The sequence below is a fragment of the Petaurus breviceps genome, unplaced genomic scaffold (genome assembly GCF_028583685.1).
Source record: "Petaurus breviceps papuanus isolate PSGF00001 unplaced genomic scaffold, PetGlider_PUasm1.0 90630, whole genome shotgun sequence".
NCBI lineage: Eukaryota > Metazoa > Chordata > Mammalia > Diprotodontia > Petauridae > Petaurus > Petaurus breviceps.
Genome location: NW_027187291.1, coordinates 2,867,560 through 2,885,045, shown reverse-complemented (window position 1 = coordinate 2,885,045; position 17,486 = coordinate 2,867,560). Strand labels below are relative to the sequence as shown.

Sequence of the window (17,486 nt, the reverse complement as noted above, 5' to 3'; positions counted from 1 at the left end):
TTCAACTTTTCTGTGACTCAGTTTCTTCATCTGTAAAATGACGGGGTTCCACCAGTCAACCTCGGACCCAAGCACACCCAAAGAGACTTCGGTCTCTTTCACGTGTAGAAATACAAGTGGAGGAAGAGGAGACCAAAGAAGTCACTACCAAGGCTAAACAGTGAGCACTCAGTGCCCTTCTCTGTCTCAGTACCCTAAATCATGTCTCTGTTGCGTCGTCCCCTAAATCAGCAGGTTCATTCCCTCTGCCTTTCCCTCTACAGGAGCCCGAAACAGCCCAGAGATTCCCCCACCTCAGGCAAGGACGCTTCCGGCGGCACGTGTAGTCATCCCAGGTGAACTACAACCCCAGAAGCCTTTGGGGCCAACTTCATACAGTCCAAACCAATGAGAAAGGACTTTCTTCACAAGCTAAAGGGCAGCGAGGCATACTAGGAGTTGTAGTTCTCTCTCATTAGAAGAGTAAGGGCTCAGGACCAGTCTTTAACCACCAATCCCAGAAGGCGCCACGTCCCTGTCAACCAACAGGAGGAAAGGTCCTTCAGGAGGGGGCGGTGAAAGGAAGGAGGGACCCGACGCAGACGCAGTAAGTAGGGCTGGGGAATTCATGTGGAGGTCAGAGTTTCGTCTGGTGAGCTGAGGGTTTGGGCCTTAGATGACTGCTGCGCCGTGCCGTCCCTCCCGCATGCTCCTTTGGAATACTGAGGGGAGGGAGTTGGAGAAAAAGAGGAGGTAGTTGAGGAAGGGGAGGGGAGTGAAGTGGCTGAGAGCCAGAATGAGAGGAAGTGTGAAGAGACTGAGGGAGAGGAGGAGAGGAGGCCGAGGGAGAGGAGGAAGGCTGAGAGAGGGAAGGAATGGAGGGGGGAGGTTGAGAAAGGGAAAGGATGAAGGGGGGAGGCTGAAAGAGGGAAGGAATGGAGGGGGGAGACCAAGCTTAGTGAGATGGAAGGAAGGAGATGGTAGAGACATGGGAGTGGAAAGGGACTCCTAGGAGGCAACTAGAGTTTGAGGGTTTGGTAGCCTAGCATTGATGAAAAAGATTTGAATTCTGAATCAGAAAATCTAGGTATTGCTTAAATCCTTTGGTTCTCAGTTAACTTATCTTTAAATGAAGAGTTTAAATTATTTGGTCTTTGAGGTGTTTCTTAGCTATACAAATGCAGAGTGGAGAGAAAGGTCTCAAAGCTAGGAAGATTGTCTTTAAATTCTTTCTCAGATACATGCTGGCATGTGTCCCTGGACCAGTCACCTAACTTTGCCATGCTCCAGGCTACTAACTCTAAGACCATAAATTGCAGAAAAGGTGCCAACCTGCATTGCTAGAAGTTTCCTCACATTATACCAGGGGCTCTTGAACTTGAGGTCCAAGGGTAGTTTTCACAGGGTTTGTGAACTTGGATAAGAAAAAAAAATTTACATTTTTATTTTCACTCATCTCAAACTGAAATTTAGCATTTCCTTTAATTATGAATGTAGGCAATGAACATTTTGAAGCGAGATCCATGGGCTTTACCAGATTTCCAAAAGGATTCATGCTATAAAAAAGAGCCCTCACTTATTACAGTGAAATTACAGTTCTAGTCTTATCCTTATACCCTATAGTTAGAAAACCTATGCTCTTAACCTGTGGTATGTTGGAGAGAGGGAGTTATATAGGATTGAGGGGAGGAAAAAAAATAAGACCATCTCTACAGTTAAGTGAGATTTCTGGTTTCTGAGGTCTAGTTAGTTAGATCTCTGAGAAACTTTCCTAGCTCTTCAAGAATCTATCCCTACTTATCACTTCTCCCCCATGTTCTACTGTCATTCAGTCATCCATCCAGAGGACTTTTCTGCCCAATCTTTCCTTCTCGAATAACAAGACATTATCCATAGAGGAAAATTGTCTTCATAGACCTACAATCAGCATTGCATTGCACATTGATTTTCTTTTTTTTAAATATTGGAATGGTTTTTGATGAACTCCCCATACTTTCACCTCAACCACACTGACCACTAGAATCAGTTTTTGATTTGCCAAGGGGGAAGGAGCTTTAACTGTGTGAAGTTAAAATGGTGTTGGAGACCAATTCCATGACTTTGGTTTTAGGCCTACCATGCCCTTCCTAGTGAACTACCTTTCCCAAACCACTCCCTTCCCCTACCCCTGTCATCAAGTGTTTTAACTGAACATAAACACAGAAGAGCCATAACTCATTGAATTCTTAAATCTTTCTTGGGTATTAACCTCCTGGGCTAAGGATGGTCAGAGCCCTCAAGAAAACAGAAATCTTACCCTGATTACAGAAAATGAACTCAATGGTTGGGAATGAATTTTCACTGGGGAATGTATGGGGGAGGCTAGCCTTTTGTTTTCTTCCTTTAGGTCTGAGAGGGCAGACGACCAAGACCATTTGAAGGAGACATGGCTGCTAAACTGTTTGAAGCTGTTGGCAAGTTTGGCCTAGGCTTAGCTGTTGTAGGAGGAGTTGTCAACTCTGCTTTATATAATGGTGAGGCACTGAGGAAGGGAAGTTTCCTCACTCCTGCTAAGGGTTCCTGTTGTTCAATGTTATACTCCTGGTAGTGATCACTATCTATGAAAGTGGTTATTTAATAAGACTAGCCAGCCTAGTCCTTCCCATGCTGTGTATACACACTATTATGTTGAGGTCTGTTGCTGTTTAAAAAGACTTTATGCAACTTTTTAGATTTTTGTTCTTTTGTACCCCTTGTTTACAAATGTCCCTGCCTTTGATGTTGCTGCACTGTTAAAATCATACTCCGAAGGAGTTTGAAGTATTTAATTGGATAACTAACAGATATTACCTCCCTTCTGCCTTGGGTGGAATGTCTCCATAGGTATCCCATGTAGTGGATCTGATAGGGGGGCCCTATCAGATCCCACAGCTGCTTAGGGCTAAAATAGCACATTCTAAGAGCACAGTCAAGAAGCAGCAGAAAAACAACCTTCTGGGCTTGCAGCTATAGGGAATAAGGGAAGTTCTCCTTCATGGCAGCAATGAGGCTTAAGGACAGATGCAAACACCTGTAGTTTTCAAGAGTGTCAGGGGGCAACTTCCAAGTGCCTGGGAAATTTTCTTTTGTGGTCCATTAGCCACATCTATACACATGGATAGCATCCCTCACAAGACATGATCTTTAATTTAGTGAGCAGGGATATGTTGCCTTCCCAGTAAGGCTTTGAGAAAAACAAAGGCATCAGAAAATGAGAAGTGGAGGTTCTGAATGTCAGACTTCCCTTTGGGAATGCTGCTGTAACTGGTGCTGCACCTGAAAAGCATTCAGTTAACAATTAAGTTGAAAGTGTGGCATATGACCCCAGTGGTGATGACCCACCTAAAAAAAGTGGAGACTTTTTTTTGGTAAATGTGGATTGTGTGTTCCTGGAAATATATGCAAGGGAGAGGGTGGTTAATCATAAAATCAACAATTTCATCTTCCAAGGAGAAATGATGGTAGGGAACAGATCCTATTATCTAAGTCCTGGGGGAAGCACATGGGATAGGAAATGATTACTTGCTTATATAACTCTAGAATCCTTTAGGGACACAGACGTTCAGGAAGAGGAACCAAAAGAATGAAGGCTTAATAAACATAAAGCACCAAGTCACCCTATCAGATGTGTGAAAGAGTTTATCAGTAAGTTCAGTTTCCTGACTTGTTCTTTTCCTCCCTCCTTTCTAGTGGATGCTGGCCACAGAGCTGTCATCTTTGATAGGTTCCGTGGAGTCCAAGACATTGTTGTAGGGGAAGGGACTCATTTTCTCATCCCGTGGGTACAAAAACCAATTATTTTTGACTGCCGTTCCCGGCCACGGAATGTCCCAGTAATCACTGGTAGCAAGGGTGAGTATTTCTTATGGGTCCCTATGGAAAGATAGCTGTGGAGAGTCAGTTGATCCCCAATGATCCCAAAAACCTAATTTTGAACCCCACCTTATATGCATTTAAGTTTGTGCTGCTTTGTTCTTAGGTGGCTTCTCATATGTGTTCTCTTTTCCAACTAAGCTGAAATGTACAGAGGACAGTCCATATCTTTAACTAACAGTATGAGAGAGGGGAGCTTAATAAATACCAATATTTTGCTGAAAGATTTACTTTCAAACAAAAGTAAATGTCCATCATTGTACTACAGCAAACAGTATTGTAGGAAGAGTGCCAGACTTAGAGTAAGACTTAGGTTTGGGTCTGGGAGTCATGTGCACAGAGATGATAAATAAACTTGATGAGGTCACTGAGAGAAATGGTATAGAGAAGAAAAAATTACTTGCCGTGCTAGGTAGGGGCAGCTAGGTGGTATAGTGGATAGAGTGACATGTCTGGAGTCAGGAAGACTCATTTCCTTGAGTTCAAACCTAGCCTCAGACACTTATTAGCTGTGTGACCCTGGGAAAGTCACTTAACTATGTTTGCCTCAGTTTCTTCATGTAAAGTGAACTGGAGAAGGAAATGGCAAACTCCAGTATCTGTCCAAAAAAAAAACCAAATGGGGTCACAAAGAGTCAGACATGACTGAAAAATGACTTCAACCAGTTAGATACTAGTAAAATCCAGAGGGAGGAGGAAACCAGTCCCCATACAATAGAAGTCCTCAGGGTTATTGAGGAAAACATACATTTCTTTTTCCTGTGAGTTTCTACTGCAGTATAATTGGGAAATGAGGAGAAGCAAGACATACATAACTAAGAGACACATGATGATACACACACACACACACACACACACACACACACACACACACACACACACACACACACACACACACACACACACACACACACACACACACACACACACACACACACACACACACACACACACAAACACACACACACACACACACACACACACACACACACACACACACACACACACACACACACACACACACACACCCTTCACTGAAGTCCAACTCCAGCCCCTAATTGTGATGTGAAGATAAGAGTAAGTGGAATTTTGAACGCTGTACAAATCACACACCTTTGATAGGCCCTTACAACTAGAATGGTTTTTGGCTTTGGGAATAGTAACAAACTATATCTAATATGTGAATGGAAGTATAGTTGATTGTATAAATATGAAGTCCAAAAATGTAATACTTCTATCCATGCTATGTTCTTCCCCTTCTCACTTTCTCTCCTAGGTCATGCCTTTCTAGGGATTTATCACTAATATTGGCTTTGTATGTGAATAACAGAATTGCTGCAGTTATTGCTTTACCATATTGAAGCTGATAAATAAAACAGCATAGTGATCCACCTTGGATGATTGGATATTTTTTCAGCTACTTAGTGTAGCTTGGCCAGGCAGCAAGGAAGCAATTTTCTTGGGTGTCCATTTATCTGATGCCAAGAAAGGAGATGAAAGGTTGGCTACAGTGAGCTCATTGGAATTTGAAAACCTAACGCTGAACTCCCCACCTTATATGCATTTAAGTCTGTGCTGCTTTGTTCTTAGGTAGCTTCTCATGTGTGTTCTCTTTTCCAACTAAGCCAGAAGGTCCTTGAAGACAGAGGTTGTTTTTGGTTTTCCTGTTTCTTCAGAATCACCTCTCTCTACCCGAAATTTATCAGGGTAGGATATAGGACTGCCAAATAGGGAGAACAGTCCATATCTTTAACAGTATTGGAGAGGGGAGCTTAATAAACACCAACACATTGCTGATAGATTTATTTTCAAACAAAAGTGAATGCCCATCATTATGTTGTAGGAAGAGTGCCAGACTTGGAGTAAGACTTGGGTCTCAGCTCTTCCAATTAATAACTGGGAGTCATGTGCACAGAAATGATAAACAGACTTGATGAGGTCACTGAGAGAAAAGGTATAGATGAGACCCAGGACAATCATGAGCTGCATCCACAGTCGAGGCTGAGACTTTGATGATCATCCAGGAGAAGATACTAGGAAAGAGTGACCTGACAGGAGAAGAACCAAAAGAGGACAGTGTCATAAAAATCTTAGAAAGGAAAGGGAATCTGGGAGGAGCGAGTGGTCAATAGAATCAAGTGCTTCAGGGTGACTTCCTGACTCTAAAGCAGCCAAGTGAATTGGCTTCTTTTCTTAGTTGGGGCAAGTTTGGAATGTGGGACACTGGTCATGTGAGATTTCTCTGGCTCCCAAACCTAACTTGTCACATCACCGTTTTTCTTCCCTGAATGCAGATTTACAGAATGTCAATATCACTCTACGTATTCTCTTCCGACCTGTTGCCAATCAGCTGCCCCGAATCTTCACCAGCATTGGTGAGGACTACGATGAGCGGGTGTTGCCATCCATAACCACTGAGATCCTCAAGTCAGTGGTAGTAAGTAATCAGGCAGTCTATGGGCTGGAACCAGACTCCTTACATATTTCTGGGAAGCAGAGAAATTTAGCTTTTGGTTGATTAGGATCTGGATATGGTGTCTTGGTCTGTTTCTTTGTTTTCCTACGTCCTTACTACTCTCCTGTCTTCTGATCTTTTGAGCCAGGCTCGATTTGATGCTGGAGAATTGATCACCCAGAGAGAACTAGTCTCCAGGCAAGTGAGCGATGACCTCACAGAGCGAGCGGCAACCTTTGGGCTCATCCTAGATGACGTTTCTTTGGTAAGACTCTTGGGGACAAATGAGTTAAATCTGCAGCCCTTGATTTTGTATTTCACTGTCCCTGTAGCTGTTAGCCTTTTCTATCTTGCCAACTCACCAGCCATATGTTGAGGCCAATAACTGAGACTCATGTGAGACTTGAAAGTGCTGAAGCTTCTTGTCAATATGAAGCAGTCTTCTTAGGGCTTCTTTATGCTTTAGTTGTCTCTGCACAAGTCTGACAGCTTAGAAGGCTGCCTGCTGCCATGTACATTTTTCTTATAACCCTTGGCCTTCCCCAGACTCTCCCTTGCCACTGAATTTCTCACCCTTGTAGAAATGTGAGCTCTCCTCACAACTCCCCCAGGAAGTGAAGTGTCATTAACCTGTTTGACGTGGGAAGAAACTAACTAGAGTAAGGAGGAAAACCTGGTCAAAGCCCTTAACAATTTTTGCCCAGCTTAGACCTCCCTGACTGGCCCCTGGGAATTCCAGAACACTTCTGGTCTGACACTTTTGTCAGTTGAGCTCCAGAAAGCCCCTGATGAAAGCTGAAACAGTGTAAATCACTGGTTTGTTTCCCCAAAGTCTGATATGAGGGGTAAGGGACATCTCCAAGGCATAAGCCATTCTCTTGAGATGTTATAGTCTGTGCATTTATATGGCACTGAATGTCATAGCCCAGATGGAAAACAATACAGGCAGGATAGCATTTCAGATCAGGGAGGGTGAGGAAAAGGGTTCATGTTTCTGGACACCCTGGGAAAAGTCATTTGGAGCAATTTGTCCAGGAGGGTGGTGAGGGAGGGTGTTTCCTGTTCCATTCTACAGCACATTGCTAGCAAAAGGCACCATTTTCCCCCCAAGCATATGCAGCTGTTCAAACAGTCACCCTCTCTTCCCCAACACCCACCTCATTCATTCCCCCTAAAAATCCAAAGAAACAGCAGCCACACCTTGGAATAGATGCAAAAGAGGACTCTCTGGGCTCCCTCTGTTGGTGAATTGTGGATTTGCAGCCTTTTGGCTAATGGCACAGAACTGTCCTAAAGTTCAACATTGTGATTGTGAGAATGCACTAAGAAGCTAGCATTTTGTTAAGCTTTAACCATATATTATACTCTGGGAAGATCTGGACTGCCCATGACAAACTTTATCTTAGAAGCATGAGATGGTTTTGTGGGGAAAATGTTACCCTCAACTAGTCCCTTTGTAGTTAAATCTAATTCTACTTCATTTGCACCCAAGGCCTTACATTTTTGCAGTAGCTTATGTCTCAGTACTGCATGTGTGCCCCTCCTTCCCAAAACTAAGAAAGATTAGAGGCTAAGCCAGCAGTCAGACAGCTGCAATTCTGAAGGGGGAGTGATTAGGATTGAACCACGTAGTGAGACCCAGGTTGTAATACTGAGCTGTTATTTGCAAGAGGAACCTTGGTCTTTTGTGTTAAGGAGAGTCCAGGCAGGCAAGCAAAATCTGATACAAAAACCAATACTTTTTTATCTTTCTTGATTTAGAAAATAAAGAAGGTGAACACATCCATTGTTTTCTGACTGGCCTCCAGTAGCAGTCCTGTGATCTGATCCTACTGTTCTTATGATTTGTTAGTATATGTTTGATAAGCCAACTGATTGAATTACCCATGTTTTGGGGGAACAGGGCTATAGATAATGGGAATCTGGAACCTTTATTCATAGAAGTGTTTTTACCTGCCTTCCTCTTCTTTAAATCTTTTACCAGAAGGGCCCTAATTTGAGCTCTTCCTCTTCCCGTCCTATACTGGAGGTGCTACTGAGAAATGAATTGGCCACAAGATTTGGAGAAGTCAGTGGGACTGGATAATCCATAAGGATGGTGCATTGGCCTCCTGGGTCTTTGAGCTGGCCAAATCTTCACCTATCTGAGACTCTGTTTTTCCATCTGGCCATCTTTGGAACTTTAAGCAGGGGAAATCAAAGGACCCTGGGAGAAAACTAGCTAGAGGTGGGGGGCCTGAATTCTGTAAGCTCCCTAAGGCAGTTTGGAGCCGGTTTCTTCTAGTACTTACAGGCTATTGTGAAAGGCTCCAGCTGTTGTTTTCAGTGTGAAATTGCTATATTGGGTGTGACAGAACCATACAAAGTTGGATATTTCTGGACTACCATAGACCCTTTAGTGAAAACTGTTTGGATCAGAGTACAGGAGAGGGAGGGAAGTTTGTGACCTCACTGGCTCCTCCAGCTGCTGGAACCATTCCTGACCTCTTTTCCTCCCTGAGATCGTGGGGGCCTCATGACCAAGCTGTGTGAGCAATTATGCTTCCTCATCTTGTGCTCCCTTTCTCCCCTCAGACGCATCTGACCTTTGGGAAGGAGTTCACGGAGGCAGTAGAAGCCAAACAGGTGGCTCAGCAGGAAGCAGAGAGGGCCAGATTTGTAGTGGAGAAGGTGAGTGTTCAACCAGATGGCGGAAACCTCTCTTTCTCGTCCCTTTCTCCTTCATTCTTTCCCATTTGCTGGGTGGCCTGGAGATCTATCTTTTGTCATATGTTCTGGGACAATTTTGTGGAGGAGGGAGAATAAAGAGACAGGATTCAAACAATTCCATCCCATAGTCTTCTGGGAATGATAGGGGCATTTGAATTTACAGTCCTAAGTCACTTATGGAAAAAGAAAGATCATTCTTAAAATAAAAGATATCCCTCCTATAAATAAAAATGTTTCTCCTAGAATATTTTCAAGCTTCTCTGAGAAGCCCTGTTGAACCACAGTTATATAGTCTTCTGTGGACATCTTGTGGAATAAAGGACCCAGTGAATGAAGCCAGTTGAACCCAATAGTATCTTGTGGTACACTTCATTGCCTCCCTACTTCAACTGAATTTCTCTCAGGAAAGCCTCAGAGCAGAGAGAAAGAAAACAGAAGGGACCCAATGTTGAGTTATTTTTCTGGGTTCAACCAAATTTTCTCAAAGACTTCCATTCTGACACGTAAAATAATTAGATTTCATCTCTAAACCTAACCTGTCTCTCCTATACCACAGAACAGAATAAAACTCTAAATGGTTTAATATGTCATCATTAATCTAATATTTTCTTAATCCCTTTTAAAAATATTTTTGTATAGAATCAGTACCATAGCATAGATGCCTTTAAAATAAGCCTCCTTTAAATCCCCCTAAAGTACAGTCTTCTCTTCAGTTTGTTTTTATAATTGTTGTAGGGTTTTATTTTTGTTGGCATTGGTAGGGAAAGAACCAAAAGGTACTCCATCTGGGACTTAATTAGACTCAGGATATGTGGGCAGGGATTAGATTCCTCCAAATGAACCTGTGTGGCACCAGAGAGTTCCAATATTAGTCCTTAAGCATCTATCGGTGGGGAGACACAAAAGCCAAATTCCTTTCTTGAAAGTGCTGGATGTAATGGGCATTGTGCTTTATTTAGGGATTGAGAGTTGTGGGGTGGACTGAGCCTGGAACTTCTTAGGTCTATTCTTTGTTCTGCCCTCCTTATCCATGGTTTCATCTGGCTCAGAGCAGGAGATGTTGGCTGCCACGTAAATAAGATGGAGCCAGCAGAAAGCAATCCCTATGATAAATGGCTACATACAGGGAGTGGAGGAAGGAAAGGGGTTGAATTGTGTTGAAAAATGAACTGGATGGCGACAAGAAAACTTTCTAGATGACATGGACTCTTGAGAGAAAAGGAGTCAAGGTGAAACACTTGGAGCACTGATTCCCCTCTGGCAACAAGTGATGGTAAAAGTCGAGTTTTTCCTTAGTATTCATTAGCTTGTTAGTGTCTTCTTTATTGTGGGTTCTCTCCCCAATTCTGTTAGGCTGAGCAACAGAAGAAAGCAGCCATCATCTCAGCTGAGGGTGACTCCAAAGCGGCCGAGCTGATTGCTAATTCATTGGCCACAGCGGGAGATGGCCTGATAGAGCTTCGTAAGCTGGAAGCTGCAGAGGACATCGCATACCAGCTTTCCCGATCTCGGAACATCACCTACCTGCCCGCTGGACAGTCGGTGCTCCTCCAGCTTCCCCAGTGAGGCCGATGGCCCCACTGATACTACCCCACTCGGCCATGATTTAATCCACAGCCTTCTCCTTGTCCTCCCATCCAAAATCACTGTGAGATTTAATGATTTGGCTTAAGCAAAGGAAATAAAATTAAAGTCATTTTGGGATCTTGAATTGCTCCATGATATGCTCTTTCATTCTTTACATCTCTCCTGTCCACCCCAACTTTAAGTAAGAACTGGTGCCTGTCTTGAACAAGTGGTGGGGTAACACTACTCTCAACCCTCTGGAGAAATACAACCTCAGTGCTGCTGGAAACACAGAAGAGGTCAGAGGAAGAAGAGCGCAGAGATGTGCAAGTGGACATCTTTAACGAACTGTTGTAGACCAGAGCTTCCCACCATTTGTCCAGAGAAGATAAAAAGGATGGCACCTAGAGCCTTAGTTAGCTATTGGCTGTAGTTAGAGAGAAGGTAACCCTCCATTCATTCCAGCATTTTGTTCATAGACACAGTTTAGAGGAGGGGCTGTAGAAGCTCAGAAAGGAAATGGTCCTTCTATTGCCATGAGGCTGATCATTAACTGTGGCACTAGTAGAAGCAGATGTGTATGTTATTGGTACTGATTGAGAGAGCTGGCCCTGCTGGGGGTATAAGGGAAATGATTTTCTCTTTATCCCAAAGGGTTTTAAGGATGGAGTGGTCTTTGGGGAAGGGTCCTGAAATAAAATGGGGATCCACCAGGAAGCTTCCCCCTCATCCCTAGCCCCTTTGAAAATGCCCAGTAGGGAACTCTCAATCTGAGGGATTGCATTCAACATTGAATGTGCTCTCCAGTGATGTGTGAGTCTCAGGTTCTTGGCTCTTCTATTCAGAGACACTGCCCTTCAAGACAACTCTGTGGCTTGTGTTGTGGAAGGAATGGGAACAGCCATGGGGGAGAGAACAAATTGTGTAACCTGCCTTCAATAAATGACATCCAAATTCCCTATGTTGTCTGTGTGTGTTATTTGCTAGAGTCCTAAGATTGGAACAAAACATTCTGGCAGGTTTGGGCTGCATGTCTTTTTCTTTCTGGCAAGGAGAGAAGTCTTGAACAAGTAAAAAGAACTTGGTGTTTCTGTCCCAAACCTGAAATGAATCTCCCTGGTGTCAGATGAAGTTTGTCAGTAGATGAGCTATTGAACTAGAGGTGTTAGAGTTAGGTGGGGATAACTTCCCATCATTGGTTGTGGAGACCACTACCCCACAGCTGTAAGTTAAGCAGGTTTTGCCACTTCTCAACCTATAGAAATGTAAACTGTTAGTAATACATGAAAGGAGAACAGTGATAGGGATGACCTAATAGCACATAACCCATAAATTGTTTTATTTTGATCGAAGCATTTGTTAGATTAGTGAGGATGGGAATGGGGAGAGTATGATATTTCCAATTAGGTATGACTAGTATAAAAAGGATTTTACGTAGCAGCTAACATACTAGTGGGGTTTATTGTGAGGGGCAGAGGATGGGAGCCCCCATTGAAATTGGAGAGGATGAATAGGCTGAAAATGGACCTGGAAATAGATCATTAAGAGTGTTTTTTGATTTCCATTCCCAGTTTAATTCCAAGGAGAGGGTCATTAATAGGGCCCCATATGCTGGTCTGACCTGAACTGCCCATATCTTCTCCCAGAGCACTTGGACCAGCTGTCAGCTGGAGAGATTGGGGGTTGATATATAGGTTTGGAACCAGAGACTGAAGTGTCATCCCAGGTTCCACTCTGAATCCATCTCATAAACTCAGCTCTGTATGAACCTCCTCTCACCATCTGGCTCACTCCCCAAAAGGCCTTCAGTATGTGCCTCTGATCTTGACCCCCATGTGAACCCCAAATCTCTGAGCAAAAGCCTTCTTTCCTATTTGATGCTTCCCTGGGTTGCCCGTCCAGCCTACCTCCCTGCTACCTTCCCCAGAGTCATTTATCCTTCTCAGAGCTTCGTGTGTCTCCTTTTTTTGTTTTTTATTGTGAGAACAGTGGAGCCTGAGAATGATGAGGTGCCTGAACTTGCAAAGCACGTTAAAGAGCTGAGCAGAAAGGGAGCCTATTTCTAAATAACTTCCAGACCAACTTCCACCGTGGGGCCCTCCTCCTTTCCTGCCTTTTATTGCTTTGGACACCCTTTTGCAGGGAGGCTCCTCTCCTCCCTAGGCCCTTTTTAAAAGCACAGTTGCTTTTCCTGCCTTTGGCGGGTGATTGGGTTTCATACTCCAGGTGTCAGTGGCAGAGCCCCAAGCTCAAGGATGTTCCCTTTTCTCTTCCCTCTCTGTTCTTCATCCCATCCCTTCCTTTCTCTCCCCTGCTCTCAGCTTCTCTGTTCCTTGTGCCTCCAGCTCCATCCTTTCAGCAGCTGGGCAGGTTGGGTTTCCTGCTGGTTTTGCCCTTAGCCTTCCCGCGGTAGATGGCAGAGGCACATCCAAATGGCAGCCCCAGGGCCTCATTTGGACTTGACTTCCTCTCTCAGCGGCCTATGTAATTCTTTTCACAAATGTTCAAGAGCTGTTAACTGCCTGCTTACCCCTGAGCCCCCCATAGCCCCTGGCTTTCCCTAGGAGTTGCTACAATGGACTTTTATCAACTCTGGTTTCTCTGGGCCTTCTGTCAAAATCAGGTCCTGTCTTGTTTGTTAGAAAGAGGGTAGGTGGGCTGGCTATCTTGTTCTGGCTGCCATATTTGTATGACAAGGTCAGCTGACCAGGGTGGCATTAGATCTTAAAATGACAGATGGAAAAAGATAACCCCTTTATCTTAGAGGTCATTTTCTCTGGTTTTGCTAATTCTGTTTTGTTAAATCACCTTTGATTTGACACACTCAATGATGGTCAGAGCAGTAGAAAGCATAAACTCACTATGGAAGTTTGAGAGACCAGTGGTAGGGGTTGAAGGGTAGGGCATACAAATGGAATTAAAATAACAACAAAATGTATATTTAACAAAAATGTCTACTCAACAAAGAGCATTCCAATACCTTCAGCTTATCAGTTTCAAGAAATATTTAAATAACATTCAATATTTAAACAAGCAACATTCAAGTACAGTCAAATTGAGACCAAGAACATTACAATTAGACCCATAGCTAGAAAGAGGGGGCTGGGGTTTTTCCTTCAGATGCCAACATTCTATAATTCTCAAGACCTCATGGAATGGAGGGGGAAGAGAAGAGAGAGGAGGGAAGGCAGGATCCAGGAAAGGAGAAGGTGATGGGATTGTGGGCCAGAGGGCATGGGGAAGAGGTGTGAAGATAAGCTATTTCCCCCTCTCCCATTGCTCCCCTCCCTCCACTGTGTCTGTATGGTTCTCCTTTTCCCCCACCCCTTCAATTATTTTTGCCCCAGATAAAAAAAAATCCTAATTACCTCGGGTTACAAGAAATTCCTAGTTCCACCTGTGGTTATAGTATAGTTGAAGAAGAGCAACATAAATATGAAATAAGAGAAAAAAAATAACCCCTAAGCAAGAATAAATGAATATATGATAAAGTGAAGCAAAATGAAGGAGTGATATGTTAGATAAGGCCCATCAGGAGTGCGACTTCCTAGTAAAAGAAATGAATGACTGAATAAAAGGCATTTATTAAGTTTCTGTTATGTACCAAGCACTATGCTCAGGGCCAAGGACATAAATACAAAAGTAATGACAGTCTATGCTCTCAAAGAGTTTACATTCTAATAGTGGGAGATAGCATATGTGAGGGGATAGTGCCTAGGGAGGAATATTTTGGTTTAGAAAGTTATAGGGATGGGGAGAGGAACCACATGAGAGTAGATTGACATACCCTTTCCAGGAGCACGTTCCTTCAATTATGGTTCCAAACACTAGAAAGGGGGAGAAGGGCACCATGTGGCATGGAAGCTGATGAGAAGTCCAGGGAGTGAAGTGAATCATGGTTGGAACCTGGGCTTAGATGTAGTGGGTGACTGAGGCAGGCAGGAATTGAGAAGTTGGTTTCACAGAAGAGTAGAAGACAGGGGGGATGGAGGGTCTGGGTCAGCAGGGTGTATCAATTAGAAAGTGGAGAGTCCAAGCAGGGAAGCCATGGAAGGAGAGGGATGACTCTTTGTGAAGGAGGGCACAGAATTATTGGAGAAATATTGGCCTAGTTTGAACCTGGGGACCCTTAGTCAGAACAGCTACAGTGACATTTCAAAAAGGAACTGGAAATAGGATTTATGACTCTTCTAGCTTCCAGACTTAAAAAATTTTGCCACTACCCAGAATTCCTTGAAACCCTAGACTTAAGTCTGGATCCCCACTGGATTTTACTAGGTCCTCCTTTCTCTGGTAAAAAAACAAAAAAAACCCAGATTTTTCTTCTGTTATTAGGTCACTATTTTGTACAAACTTTCAGGTTGGATTTATGGAGCCTGACTCCCAGAAAAAAGGGAATACCCACTAGAACTGCATTAATAAATTATATCCCTATCTTGATATTACCTATAATGCAATCACACATTTCTGAACCATGTGGGGAGTAATAATACCTTGCATTTATGCAACACTATGTGGTCAGTTATAATGTATTTGGTCTTCACAACATTTGTAAACAAAATGGTTATTATTATCCCTGCTTTATATAAGGAAACTGAGGTACAAGGTCTAGTGACTTTCCCCAGGTAACACAGCTAAGAAGTCAGTGCTTAAACCTAGGTCTTCTGATTCCCAAGTCTAGCTCTACCAAGCTAGTCCCCTAGAGAGTTGAAATTCCACATGAGCTCCACATCTGGGCCAAGGGCAACTATTCTCCCCTCTTCCATTGTCCAGGAAGGACTAATTGTTTGGAATTCTCTTTGATACCCAGGAGAGACCACAGCCAAGATAAGTGATACTGCATCAGGGATGAGCTCTAGAAATTAAATAAGTCTACAAGTCTTAACCTTTGATGAAGACAAGTCTGTTGCTTAAAGTCATAACTGTCTTCTGGCCAGCAAGGACTCTAGAACCTTAAGCATCTACAATAGCTCTCTGCTACTCTGAATTATCTAAACAGCCACCACAACCAGGCTTTCCAATCTCCATCTCTCCGAAGTAGTTTCCTTATTCCTATCTCCTGTGTTTTAAAAATAATTTTTTTTATTCAGAACTGGACAAATATGAACATTTCCAAATACAAAGAGAACAGGCAGGAAAATTTGTGTATGAAATTATGAATCTCCATTATATATAGGGATTTTTTAAGCTTGGTCTTCTTAACGTACATAATAGCAATTAGTTCCAAAATTGTCCCACTTATCTGTACTCTGAACTTCCTTCTGTCCTATATGCTTTAAAAATATCCTTTATTGATGCTTTATATTTCTTTTTTCTGCCTCCCCATCACCCCAACCCACACCAATTCTCTGACCTTAAAAAAACTCCCTTGTAATCAAGTATAGTCAAGCAAAACAAATCAATATATCATCCATGTCCAAAAACATCTATCTCATTCTTCAACTAGAAGAACTAAGTGAATTCTAGTCCATCATCTCTCTCTCTGTCAAGAATTCTACCTATGCATTGTCTTAAAGGCTCCCCATCCTCTCCATCAATCCATGTCTTTTAAAGTCCCTGCTTACCACCCACCCCTGCTAGCAAGCCTTCATTTATTAACTCCTCTTGTCTTCCATGACTTCCTTCATGTCTTAACTAACGTTAAGCCTTCTGCAAGAAACCATTCCCAGTCTTCCTTAAATTTGGTGCCTACTTTCTGAATCTGTCTATCCACACACACACACACACACACACATATGTGTGTGTGTTTTTATTGTGTGTATATGTATATATACCTACATAAATACACACACACATATTTCATACATAGTTGTCTGCCTGTCGTCTCTTTTGTTAGACTGTGAGATCCTTGAGATCAGGATCAGAGACTGTTTCTTGCCTTTCTTTATATTTCCAGTAATTTAGACAGTAAGATAAATAGGTGCTTAATAAATGCTAGATGACTTGATTTAAGTTGGTATCATACATGCAGAGAGACACACAAGAACGTCAGAATTGGAAGGCACCACAAGAGGTCATCCAATCATCTGATTTTACAGAGCTGGGAATTTGAGGTCAGGCTTTTAAATATATATTTTTTAAATGTTTTTTTCCAATTACACGTAAAAACTATTTTTAACATTTGCTTCTTGAATTCCAAATTCTCTGCCTACCTACCTATTTCCCTCCCTCTTTCTCCTCCCTTCTCATTAAGAAGTCAAGCAATTTGACATAGGTTATACACATGCAGTCATGCAAAACATTTCCATATTAGTCATGTTGTGAAAGAAAACACAAGAAATCTGTATTCTGTTAATTATAATACTTACTATGTACGAGGAACTGTGCTAAGCACTTTACAATTATTATCTTAATTTGATCCTCATGACAACTATGAGAGCACTATCATTTATTTCCATTTTACAGACAGGAAAACTGAGGCAAACAGAGGTTGTGACTTGTTGAAGGTCACACGACTAATAAGTTTCTGAGGCCAAATTTGAACTCAGGTCTTCCTGAGTCCAGGCTTGGGGCAGTATTCTCTACGGTAGCCACCTAGCTGCCCCAGTTACCATGGAAGTAAGTCTTCCTCATTGTTTTCATGTGTATATGCTTTGTTTTCTTAGTTAAAATGTTAACTCCCTAGAGACACAGACTATATTTTCTCTTTTTTGTTGGTGTATTCCATTTTATTTATATATTCCTACATGGTATAATTTTTCAATAGCTTAGTAGTCATATGGGAAAAAAGCATGTACACACACAGAAACATATAGATAGATAGATGATAGATAGACATACATACCAACAGACAGACGGACAGATGGACAGACAGACACAGACAGACAGACAGACAGACAGATAGATAGATAGATAGATAGATAGATAGATAGATAGATAGATAGAT

At 42.6% G+C, this 17,486-nt stretch overlaps 1 protein-coding gene across 3 annotated transcripts; it reads left to right on the top strand.

Annotated features, from left to right (window-relative positions):
- The first annotated feature begins 492 nt into the window (after positions 1 to 492).
- On the top strand, positions 493 to 10,745 carry PHB1 (prohibitin 1). Of its 3 annotated transcripts, none has more exons than XM_069064385.1 (7): positions 493 to 586; positions 2,366 to 2,492; positions 3,688 to 3,849; positions 6,165 to 6,307; positions 6,474 to 6,590; positions 8,900 to 8,995; positions 10,388 to 10,745. In XM_069064385.1, the coding sequence occupies exons 2-7, from the start codon at positions 2,405 to 2,407 to the stop codon at positions 10,598 to 10,600; spliced, it is 819 nt and encodes a 272-aa protein (XP_068920486.1). In that variant the 5' UTR covers positions 493 to 586; positions 2,366 to 2,404; the 3' UTR covers positions 10,601 to 10,745. The 3 variants fall into 3 exon arrangements, with proteins under 3 accessions (XP_068920486.1, XP_068920484.1, XP_068920485.1); XM_069064383.1 differs by having other exon boundaries at positions 561 to 631; XM_069064384.1 differs by lacking the exon at positions 493 to 586 and adding an exon at positions 597 to 732.
- The last annotated feature ends 6,741 nt before the right edge of the window (positions 10,746 to 17,486 follow it).

Excerpts from the sequence above, each read along its gene's own strand:
- PHB1 (XM_069064385.1), top strand. The coding sequence starts at position 2,405 with ATGGCTGCTAAACTGTTTGAAGCTGTTGGCAAGTTTGGCCTAGGCTTA. Across the intron at positions 6,591-8,899 it reads TCCTAGATGACGTTTCTTTG|ACGCATCTGACCTTTGGGAA; the intron begins GTAAGACTCTTG and ends TTCTCCCCTCAG. Across the intron at positions 8,996-10,387 it reads CCAGATTTGTAGTGGAGAAG|GCTGAGCAACAGAAGAAAGC; the intron begins GTGAGTGTTCAA and ends CAATTCTGTTAG.